This window comes from Orbicella faveolata, unplaced genomic scaffold (assembly GCF_042242905.1).
Source record: "Orbicella faveolata isolate gen_17 unplaced genomic scaffold, um_ofav_v1 contig_47, whole genome shotgun sequence".
Classification (NCBI taxonomy): domain Eukaryota; kingdom Metazoa; phylum Cnidaria; class Anthozoa; order Scleractinia; family Merulinidae; genus Orbicella; species Orbicella faveolata.
This window is the reverse complement of record NW_028301577.1, coordinates 9,682,707-9,695,214: the sequence shown is the minus strand read 5'-3', so window position 1 is coordinate 9,695,214 and position 12,508 is coordinate 9,682,707. Positions and strand designations below refer to the sequence as shown.

The 12,508-nt window shown below is 40.4% G+C and overlaps 2 protein-coding genes and 1 pseudogene across 2 annotated transcripts in view; 2 read left to right on the top strand and 1 right to left on the bottom strand.

Annotated features, from left to right (window-relative positions):
- LOC149097048 (uncharacterized) overlaps window positions 1-12,508 on the top strand; it is a 347,996-nt gene that overhangs the window by 301,965 nt on the left and 33,523 nt on the right. The window lies entirely within an intron of this gene.
- LOC149097053 (E3 ubiquitin-protein ligase TRIM56-like) lies at window positions 2,195-2,887 on the top strand (annotated as a pseudogene).
- LOC110066945 (BTB/POZ domain-containing protein 6-B-like) lies at window positions 7,274-9,794 on the bottom strand. Its single transcript, XM_020774202.2, has one exon. The coding sequence runs from the start codon at window positions 9,693-9,695 to the stop codon at window positions 8,379-8,381; it is 1,317 nt and encodes a 438-aa protein (XP_020629861.2). The 5' UTR covers window positions 9,696-9,794; the 3' UTR covers window positions 7,274-8,378.

Sequence of the window (12,508 nt, the reverse complement as noted above, 5' to 3'; positions counted from 1 at the left end):
TAACACTGAACAGCAACACTCACTTTTTAACTCGATGCTGCTGGGTCCCGGGGGACCACTCCCAGAAAAGTTGGGTGGGGGTGTGCGGCCTACTTCCCAAAACGCTTGCCCTATTTATGGCCAAAATCTGCTGGCACAGTTACCCTAACCATAAGTTACGAAGAGCGTTTGTCGACGGTCTTATTGATAATGATGAAAAAATCTTCTTCTAAGAAACTTACCCAATTCAAGGCTACAGTGCTAAAACCATACCCTATTTATGATAAAAACGGCTGAAAAAAAAAACTGTAATTTTTATTACCTTATAAGCGTAAATAGTTTTTAATTTTTAACTTAGGATAGAGGGCCACTGGTTCGTCAGTTTTTTACTGTTATGTGTTACCCTCTGTAAATAAAGTTGCTACTTACTTACTTACTTACTAAAACCCTACCCTTTGGGGCCACACATACCTATATACCCTCCCCCTCCCCGATTGTTTGGTGAACTTGAACTTAGCAAACCTTAAAGAGGAACAGATATGCCAATAGAGATTAAAACAGAAAAGATGTAGCAATTGAAAAAAGTAAAAAACAGAAATGTTGTGAAAGAAAAACTTTGCTAAGGATTAACTCTGTTTCTCTTTACAAAATTGAATATCAGTTCGGATCTTGAGAGGTTTCAACTACTTTAATCAGCTTTCAACTCCACTCTACTCTCTTAGATCTTTACGATTACAAAGATGTTAAAAACTCTCAACAAGTCTAGCCCTGAGATCTTCCCAGCGTTCTTTTATAATGACCAGATTGGAACCACTACGATCTAGAAATTTATGCTCATATAACGACTTGCGCAGTTCGCATCAAGAGACGCTTGCGCATAAAAAATTTACGTACATTCCTTCGAACGAGTTTACACAAATCCAAAATAGTTTTCTTTCTAAATTTTCATCATCGTTTTAAAAATTAAATAAAACAACACCAAAGAGCAATACAAAAATGACACAATTCATTTGGACAAAATAAAGTTAACCACAAGCAACAAAACGATGTAGAAAAACTTAAAGCTAACGGTTAGCAAGCAGTGTTTTGAAAGTCAACAACAAGATAAAATCGAAGAAAGTCGGCTCACTAGTCAAGCCTGGTTCACACTTTTGAAATAAGCTCAACACTGATGAGAAAAGCATGTTCACACTTGTGAAAAAAGCGTAACACTAGTGAAATAAGTAAAGCATGATTATAATTCTTATTCGAGGACATGTTGCAAGAGTCCATTTGAAAAAAAAACGAAATAGGGACAAATACGAGAATTACTTGCTCAAGTTATTCCAGGAAATCATTGAGTAATATCAACCATGCCGGTCTCGGGTTAAAGAGATCAAAACGAAATCATTCTTAGGCACCATCCACACTACGCCGGAGAAGTTTAAAAACGCAACAATCACCGGTCATTTTGGATTTGTGTTTGAGGAAAACTCGGTCAGGGAAGTCACATGATTATCGTGACGTCATCGTTTTCGAAAAGCTCCGTTTTCAAAATGTTTTGCGTCCACACGAAAACGCAAAGCCGGCGTTTTCGAATTCCCCCGGTTTGAAGCGTGGTTTCGAAAAGCTCCGTTTTTGTGACGGATTAGTGTGGACGGAAGGCCAAACCGTAGAAATAGAGCTGCGTTTTCAAATTTCTCCGGCGCAGTGTTGACGGTGCCTTATAAACAACCACCCTTACAGTATACCTCTGAATATTGATTACAAGGAACTGATTGGCTTTGAAAATATTACATCTAACATCTGCTTCCTAGTACCCAAACTTCCCCTCCCCCCTCTTCCCGGGAATGTTTATTCCTGAATTGTAGACAATGTCGATAAATTTCTTAAAGAAACCAAAGAACATTTTATTTATTCAATTTATCAGAGACAAGTGATGGAGATTTGATGGAGATGGTTTTCCAACAAAACGATGTACATAGACTGATGCAGAAAGTCTATAACCTGTAAAGGCAGCTCGCTGTTTCGCAATCGTCTTCATAGGTCACGCTATTCTGAGGATTCCTAGGAATCTTGGTAATCAAGGTGTAAACAATTCTAAGAAGTCAGACATTACAGAAAGTCAAACCTCTTGTGACTGTTCAATATCAAAAGCCTGATAAGTACGGTATTTTTATGTCACAAGGCTCCATTGTTGGAGGCGTTGTCATCTCGAGACCCAGTTTGTCTCTCTGCCTTTAATCATGGATATACAAACCTTGCTAAACAATCTTCACGAAGAAGTATCCTGTTCTGTGTGCATGACCACATTCACAGATCCAAAACAGCTGCCATGTTTACACAGTTTTTGTCTTCACTGCTTGAACGATATTTTACGAAAGAGTGGCCGCCATGATTTCATAGCTTGCCCAGAATGTAGAAGAGAGAGTGGAGTCCCAAACGGAGTGGAAATCTGAAGGACTTACCGACCAACTGTCGCATCAACAGTTTGCTAGATGTGTTGGCAATCAAAGAGTGTAGCTCCACCGGAGTGAAATGTGCAAACTGCGACAAAAGAAGCGCACAGAGTTTGTACTGTTTCCAGTGTTGTGCATTCTGGGATGACGACTGTATTACCGCACACAACATAATCCGAGCTAGTAAAGAACACCGTGTGCTAGCGCTGAAAGACTTTCAAGATCAAGACATCGAGGAAGTGTTAAAACGACCAGCATTTTGCCAGCAGAAACACCAAGAAAAAGAAGAGTTGAAGTTCTTTTGCAAGGACTGCGAAGTTGCCATTTTCAACGCCTGTGCTTTAACAGATCACGACGGTCATGCCAAGATGCTTTTGGAAGTAGCTGCAACTGAACGCAAGTTACAAGTGAAATCAGCGATTGAATTGCAAAAACAAAAAGCGCAACAGAAGAAAAACAAAAATAGCTGAACTTGACGAGAACTACATTCATATTCAAGAACAAGTCGCTGCCGTCAACCAAAACCTACACAGATTTGCAGAACATTTCATCGGAAAGTTGATATGGGCATGAATCTCTCACCCAAGCACTGTCCAAATCGATAGACTTCCACAAGTGAAATAAACGTGTGTAGATTTGGGGGAGGGCTAAAAGCAGCATCTTCAAAAAGTTAGGTAAGCATTGGCTGGGATTCCGGGACCTAAAGCGCGACTATAGCGCATCTCTCAACGCGCGAGAACTTACGAAAGAAAAGAAAGATGATGTGGGCGGAAATCTCAAACCCAAACACTGTGCAAATAGATAGTTTTCCACAAGTAAAAAAACGTGTGTAGAGTTGGGGCAGGGCTAAAAGTAGCATCTTTAAAAAGTTAGGTAAGCATTGGTTGGGATCCCTGCACCTAAAACGCAAGTGTGGCGCATCTCTAAACGCACGAGAACTTACGAGAGAAAAGAAAGTTGATATGGGCGGGAATCTCCAACCCAAGCACTGTGCAAATCGATAGTTTTCCACAAGTGAAAAACACGTGTGTAGATTTCAAGCAGGGCTAAAAGTAGCATCTTTAAAAGTTAGGTAAGCATTGGTTGGGATCCATACACCTAAAACGCGAGTGTGCCGCATCTCTAAACGCGCGAGAACTTACGAGAGAAAAGAGAGTTGATATGGGCAAGGATCTCTCGCAATAGCACTGTCCAAATCGAAAAACTTTAACAAGTGAAATACACGTGTGTAGATTTGGGAAAGGGCTAAAAGCAGCACCTTTAAAAAGTTAGGTAAGCATTGGTTGGGATCCCTGCACCTAAAACGCGAGTGTGGCGCATCTCTAAACGCGGGAGAACTTACAAGAGAAAAAAAGTTGATATGGGCGAGAATCTCTCACCCAAGCACTGTCCAAATCAAAAGACCTCCACAAGTGAAATACACGTGTGTAGATTTGGGGGAGGGCTTAAAGTAGCACCTTTAAAAAGTCAGGTAAGCATTGGTTGAGATCCCTGCACCTAAAACGCAAGTGTGGCGCATCTCTAAACGCGCGAAAACTTACAAGAGCAAAGAAAGTTAATATGGGTGCGAATCTCCAACCCAAGCACTGTCCAAATCGAAAGACTTTAACAAGTGAAATACACGTGTGTAGATTTGGGGGAGGGCTGAAAGTAGAGTTTTTAAAAAGTTAGGTAAGCATTGGTTGGGATCCCTGCCTCTAAAACGCTAGTATGGCCCATCTCTAAAGGCGCGAGAACTTACGAGAGAAAAGAAAGTTGATATGGGCAGGAATGTCCAACCCAAACACTGTGCAAATCGATAGTTTTTCACAAGTGAAAAACACGTGTGTAGATTTGGGGCAGGGCTAAAAGTAGCATCTTTAAAAAGTTAGATAAGCATTGGTTGGGATTCTGGCACCTAAAACGCGAGAGTGGCGCATCTCTAAACACGCGAGAACTTCCGAGCGAAAAGAAAGTTGATATGGGCGAGAATCTCTCACCCAAGCACTGTCCAAATCGATAGACTTCCACAAGTGAAATACACGTGTGCAGATTTTGGGAAGGGCTAAAAGCAACATCTTTAAAAGGTTAGGTAAACATTGGCTGAGACTCCTGCACTTAAAATTCGAGTGTGACGCATCGCTAAACGCGCGAGAAATTACGAGAGAAAAGAAAACTGATATGGGTAAGAATGTCCATCCCTAGCACTCTCCAAATCCATAGGCTTCCACGAGTGAAATACACGTGTGTAGATTTGGGGCGAGGCTAAAAGTAGCATCTTTAAAAGTTAGGTAAGCGTTGGTTGGGATTCCCGCTCCTTAAACGCGACTGTGGCGCATCTCTAAACGCGCGAGAACTTACGAGTGAAAAGAAAGTTGATATGGGCGAGAATTTCTCACCCAAGCACTGTCCAAATCGAAAGACTTCAACAAGTGAAATACACGTGTGTAGATTTGTGGGAGGGATAAAAGCAGCTCGGTTAAAAAGTTAGGTAAGCTTTGTGAGGGATCCCAGCACGTAGAACGCGAGTGTGGCGTCTCTTTAAACGCGCGAGAACTTACGAGAGAAAAGAAAGTTGATAGTGGCGAGAACCTCTCACTCAAGCACTTTCCAAATCGATAGACTTCCACAAGTGAAATACACGTGTGTAGATTTGGGGCAGGGCTAAAAGTAGCATCTTTAAAAAGTTAGGTAAGTATTGATTGGGATTCCCGCACCTAAAACGCGAGTTTGGCTCATCTCTAAACGCGGGAGAACTTCCGAGAAAAAAAGATAGTTGATCTGGGCGAGAATGTCCGACCCAAACACTGTGCAAATCAATAGTTTTTCACAAGTGAAATACATGTGTAGATTGGGTGGAGGGCTAAAAGTAGAGTTTTTAAAAAGTTAGGTAAGCGATGGTTGGGATCCCTGCCTCTAAAACGCGAGTGTGGCGCATCTCTAAACGTGCGAGAGAAAAGAAAGTTGATATGGGCGGGAATCTCTCACCCCATGAGGGAACGCAAATGTCTTCTACCGTAGGTATATTTTCCTGTTTTTTTTTTTTTTTTTTTTTTTAATTCTATGATAACAGGGCTGTATTCCTCTAAGGCTGTAGGTGTAATTCGTAAAAACACTGAGTTCTTATAAATCGTTTAGAAGTTCTTTAGTTTAGTTGAAATTTATGTTGCTGGCACATGGGTGGTCACTTTAGATGTAGACCGTGATGTAAGATACCTTAAACTATTTTTACTGTTCATGATGCACTGCTACGTTAGTCTGCTTTATAAATATTTAACTGCTCTGGTCGAGTTTTTAATTTCAATATGATTAAACGTTATTTTTATGCGTTCCTGTTAATAATGATGCAAAGTTGTCAATTGTAGTAATTTCATACTTGATGAAAATTTTGCGGGGTTTGTTTTACCAGGGCGCTTCATGACGCCTCCTGGAATAAGCTATACCTTCCCTAGTTGAATCATCATCAGTTTATCGTACGTTATTTAGGTTACTGATTGGAAAAATAATTATACTTTTGAACCTTAGTTCCTCTATTTTCAGAGGATGGGGGGTGGGCTCACTTCTTTCGCAGGTCGTTACTTACGGACTTTTACGATTCGTTGCGTGTACGAGCCATTGGCCAAGCGATTGGTCAAGCGATTGGTAGCCGTGCATGGTCTAATAAAGCATTGACAATCTATTTTAGTTCCATGTACTAAGTTTCTCCTCGCGCTTCTTTTTTTGCCCTCGGCTGTGTAATTGTGCGATATTTTCTATACAATAACTTCAATTGCCGAGCATGATAATACTGCACTAGGCTCCCACTGCCAACGACATACTCAGACAAGTATTCCAGATCATCTGGGTTTTTATTCCTTAAGATCTGTGTTAGATTGATTAATCAAACGCTCCTTTACGACCGGACAAGCATCTCGATGCAAGCTCAGAGTTTATTGTGATGGCTTTCATTGCGTAAACAAGACATTTATGTCTGCTCACTGCTCTCAACATCCATTCGTAGGCACTTTGGTATGTTTAAGTTCAGTTTGTAGATCTGAACTTGGTTCAAGGGGAGAAGCAGAGGAAGGTTCATGTTGTGTAATTCGTCCATTATTGGGGGATTACTTGATTTATCGGCATTCCCCGGTTTTGCCCGCTCACGTTTTTTTCCTGCCCAAGTCTTTCTTCGCGTGTGTTTAGACGTGATCCGATATATAATGACCTTGTTTTGTTCCAGATTGTTGGCGTCGGTGGAGTCCGCCATCATTTGAAAGCATCGGGAATGACTCGAACGCACTATTTACTTTTAAAGCACTATTAATATCGTGACTTCATTTTAAAGTTTGTCTCATATTCCATCGGCCCTTTCTGGTTTATTTTTTATTTAATATCATCGACACAGTGCTAAATTCTCTTTAAAAAAGAAGGTCGAAAGACAGATTAAAATGTTATGTAAGAAAACATATTCCACACTCATCGGTTGTTGTTGATTTGAGCAGAAATTTCAAAACATGGTATTCATTTCACAATGTTGATCATTTTTACAGTAAGCATGTCTTTTTCATGAAGATACATAAGTCTGAACAGAATTCCTATGATCCTATGGCTAATGGCTATGCTTTTGTTTCTAAAAATTATTCCAGTTTGAGGGGCGGTGTGTTTCCTAATGCAATTATGAACCATGATTCATCCTGGAATTGTTTGACTGAGAGGCTTGCTCTCAACAAAGCAGGGATCTAAAGTACCTAAACACCCCTAAAGATGACAGTGGAGTATCAATTGAGCAAACAGAAGATTTTACTGATGCATTATATCCCATGGATGGCATTGAACTCCTGATCTCAAAGAAGGCTTGTGTTTCCGAGAAACACTGACTACTTCGAAAATAGTTCGTAACCAAAGACAAGAGAACAGTACGTTTATTATTTCACTTCTTGTTTGTGCGTTAATAACTGTTTTTACACAGGACTAAGTTCAATCCCTCTAGCAAGGTGCTAGAAAAATCACCATCCTATCCAACCTTTAAACTATCGAACGCACTTCACTAATTTATGATTACTACTAGTTTATTTAATATCATCGACATGTCACTGAAACAGATTTTGACGCCTCCCCTGGTCGCAAGACGAAGAACCCTAGTGAGAGTATGTAAGGAATGCTAGGAAAATTTCCTACCATTTCCCTGCGGTACTTACAGTAGAAGCCCCGTGCGTCCCGTCATGTTTGAGGCCGCGCCAGGAAATGGTAACAACAATTCCATGAAAAGCGCCTCGTCAGTAAAATATACTACAATAAATTGACTGCCATCGGTAAGATTTTAACTCCCAAACCAATTCGTAAACTGTACTCTTTAACAAAGCTACTTTGCATTCTACTGTGTACTGTCTACTACAGCATCTATATTTTCAGTTGCCTTGCAGCAATTCAAGAATAGACCTAATTGAACTAATCAAGGCAACCGACAATTAATGTTGTTTATGGCGCGCTAACACTAGCTAGTTGGAAATGATTCGTTTAGTAGCGATGAAAAAAAGCCATCAGTTTCTCGTGATCTCAACTGCTGACTTCCGATTTGCGATGAACTGAAAAGCACTTAAAATAGTGTTTATTCATTGCAATTCACTCAGTGATGAGTGTGAAGAGTCGAAGAGGACAAAACTATGCCGATAACAAAAAGAAGATAAAAGTTAAAATGCAGAGGTACAACTTTCATTGTGACCGCCAACTCGAGAATGTAGCCGTGACAAGTCACGGTCACAAAGCATTACAATCTTTTTTTTTTTTAATGTGCTTGGGCAACACGTTACTTTACGAACCCTTCTGACAGAGAGTTCTAGATAATCCCTGCCCTAAGGTACATAAAAACATTCAATGGAATTCCTAGCTAAACAAAGCTGTTATTTAGACCAAACGACTTAAGACCGAAATGTGGTAGAAGTTGGGGCGAAAAATTAATTGAAAATGAAAGAAACATAAACACACTTCCCCATCATGTTGTAATATTTACTCTTGCAGGCTAAAGATAATTTCAGGAAGTTGCCCCTGTTCTACTTCAGTTGTACCAGCCAAATCTACAAACTTAAATGTAACCCCTGAACTCTCAACATGGCTATTACCATTCCTTCCCCCAAAAGAGTCAGGACCACTTATTGCAGCAGCAATACCATACGTGGTGCCTTTAATTATAGAAACAGGGCAGTGAAACAGAACATCAAAGCCCCAAAAATTCTTTGATTTGTTGTGCAAAGATGAAAATGTACCTTCAGTAGATACAACAGTAGCGTAACTGGTGCACTGATATTGATATAACGTAAGACTGACAGAGTAATCATTACCCTCACTACCAAACAAGTAGACCCCGTTCAACAGTATGTTTTTGTTTACACAGAAAATTAACATACTAATACCATTATTACTACAACCTGACACCACTGAGCCAAATCTGAAACATCGTTCAAGGCCGGAACAAGCACCTCTCTTCGATACCGGAAATCCAACTTGAGGGCCTTTTACTGAGCTCAAATATTTGACAATGTCAGTGACCTCATCTAGAGTGAGTAGTTTGCTGTCAAGGACCACACTGGCAAATTCTTTATGCGTCATCACTGGGAAACGTATTCCTTTCATGATCTTCTCTCCGAGAATTCTTCTTTTTACTTTACCCTCTGCGACCAAACCCTGCTTTTCCGATTCCTTTGTCGCCCACTGCATGACTGCCTTGAATAATTCCACCTCAGAAATGTCTAAGGCATCCCTTTCAACTACTGCTTCAAGTAAGGATCTCTCAATTGTCGCAAATCCATCACATTTCACGGCCTCTTCTGCCTGTTCATCGATTACTTTCCAGCACTGATCCACCAGATTTTTCTCTTCATATTTCTGAGCAAATGGCAGGATGCTGAAAACATTTGATGGATCTAAGTTTTCTTGCAGATATTCGGTGCATTTATCAGCCAGTGAAGGCACCATGTATTTCTTCGCCAAATACAACACTCCCATCACATTACTTCCGCTCAAGATCACTTCATCGCTGTACATGTAACGAAACAACTCCAACAGACTGTCGTACTCACAGTCAGGCAGTTCAATAGAGTCTGTACTCTCCGCCAGCTCACTGTAAAACATGGCTTCAAACACAGGACTGCTAATCGACAGCACAAACTTGTGAGCAGGAATCGCTGGTTTACTTTCACTTTCGCCTTGATCGGCCTTTTGCACAACAAACTTCACATCGCTGTAGAGATCATTGTTGAACATAAACTTGCTTCTTTCTCTAATGGTGGGTCTTGTTGTTTGCCAGTTTTCCTTGACGACAGACATGGTTTCTGTTGTGAAATCCTTACTTTGAAAACTGATGAAGGAAGTTTCAGTCTCGATCTCTCAACTGCGTTGCCTTGTGGTTTTCGTGATAAGACGGGAGTAAATATAGCCTGCGGTATTTGAAGACAATTTGAATATAAATTACCTAACAAGAATTCATCACGCAGATCGAGTTTGCGTGACCTTTAGCACGGAGGTGGTGGTGGTGGGGAAATTTGAAAATCGAACCCGAAAAGTTAATCAACAGGAAAAGAGTACAAGATAGATTTTTCTTTCGTTCTGGTTCAGACTGTAATTCTCGGGCATAGTCAGCGTGTTGTTGGGGCAGTAAATTCTGCAACCCTCCCCTCAAGCAAAAGAAAGTCACATTACTGAAAAGATCGTTGTTGAACATAAACATGTTTCTTTCTTTAATGGTGGGTCTTACCGTTTTCCAGGTTTCTTTGAATAGAGACATGGTTTCTGAAGTGATATTCGGTAAGGACTGAACGTCAACTCCGATATTCCAATTAAAATATGATTCAACCGTCAAGGGACACGGAAGTAATAAGTCTCTCTCAAAACTTCTTTCCCAAGGTCTCTCTTCTTCCGGTGAGGAGAAAAGAAGAGGGACCCTGGAATCCAGGTTGTTCTCTTTTGCAGCCGTTAATTTCATAGTGGAAAAACGTAATAAGCCTGCGCGAATTTTGGCTGAGCACCAGACTCCAAGTTTAACAAACTGGTGGGAATTTCGTCGATCGTGTAAACTAAGAGTTACGACTTTTTACACCTGCCCGCTTTCAGTGTTACGTTACGGTCATAGGCGACATCTTTCGACATGACATCTCTTTACACGCTATGTAACCTGGCCTACGTCAGAAATGTAAGCACAACTGACTTCTCTTACGGTTGAACTCGACTTTTAGTAATGAAAGATCGATTTATTTGACATCAAACTAAGGCTAAGAGTATTAAGAAGTCTTTCTGTGAGAGACAAATCGACTGTTTTGAATGTTTACATCTTTCGAATATTAAAAGCAGTAGCCGCCCAATTTTACAGGAAGTCACTATTCAGAGCCAATCAACTGCACTCAAATCGTTTGATTTGTTCCGTAAATCAAGAAATTTGCAATGTCCACAATCTTCTTCAGCCATTTGAGATCAATAATTATCATTTATTTGTCTTACTCATTAAAAAGCCGGAAAAATTGCGAGTTTTACAGTTAAATGGTCTTTCAGCCGTTTACATAGCATGTCGAAAGATGGTCGAAAGATGTCGCGTGTGCACGTAACACTGAAAACGGGTGTAACATTCCTTCCCAATTTACCCGGTAAGCAGCAACATTTTCTCGTCACTAATGGCAGTCTGGTGTATTGTTTCGGTGGGATCAATTTTTTTCGGACAAAGGTTTTGGGACGAAAGTTTTCGAACACTTTATTTGCCCTCGGTATACGTAACTGCGAAATACCAGGCCACTCGAAGTTGTACCCCTTGAAAACCTGGATGGTTTGTGCACAGTCTATCGTTTTTACACGTTTTTAGAACGAGAAATAGTCACATTACATTACTGCGTGGCTACGTGGCTACCTGTAATCGATTATAATTTATAGAAAATTTGGATTGTAGTTAGGCCACCACTTTCCATGCAAACATTTTTATACACTAGGCAATGTTTTTCACAGCTATCTCTTGTAATTGCATTCTCGTGCCCAGAGCTAATGCCGCAGGCTTTCGTTGGGTTCGTCATGCAATCTTTCCAGTACCCTGGAGAAAGACGCGCTGACTACCCTAAAGAGTCACGCCAGGTCTTGCTGGCAGCGTGACTTAATGACTGATTGGTGTATTCGTGTGTTTTTGCTTTGTCGTGATTCCCTGGTTTTGCTTACAAACATATAAGTCGCAAATCTCTCTGAAAAATCCAAACAAATCAGTATATTATGTAACAAAACTGTAGGAACAATATATGAAACGTAACCCTCACATCACACTATATGTAATTTAAGTTTGCAACATTATTATTTAGTAAATTATTCTTTAATTATAACACAGTGAGTCGAACCTCTCTTTACGGACATCTGCATGACACAAACACCTCTGTAGATCTCATGAAACTGACGTCATCGCCGCCATGTTAAAATAACCATTAACAAAATAATTCTTCTTAGCTTTATTGTTCCTATCATCCAACATGGGTCTTTGTCAGTTGCATCTCCCGGGAATGGTTGCCTACAGTTCACCTGGTGTCAGAGAGAACTGAATTCATATACTCTCTACATCTATGATACCAAATCTTCTCTAATACGAACACTCGGTATTTCTCCTTTGGTGAGTGTCGATACGTTCCGGACTGTACTAAAAACGAAAGCGCAATCAAGGTAGCCACGTATTGTTCATGAGCGGTGCTTTTGTCAGTAGGATTGCAGCGATAACAAAATAAATACATTGAAAACTCGGATAAATTTACTGGCTCCATGAACACTGACTTAATGTGACGTGGAGATTGTCCTCAGTGCAAATGAATATATGAAAGTTCAAAGATATGATAAGAAGACATGATTGATCATCGCAGTTATATACAAATTAAAGCCTGAAAAAAATTCAGGCCTGAACGGGATTCGAACCCATGACCTCTGCGATACCGGTGCAGTGCTCTACAAACTGAGCTATCAAGCCAACTGGGAGCTGGCCACATTGGGAGTTCGTAATATACCCGTAGATGATGAAGAATGCAAATGAATATATGAAAGATCATATATTTGACCTAAGAAGAAAGATATGAAGACATGATTGCTCATCGCAGTCATACACACAACTGAAGCAGTTGTGAAATTAA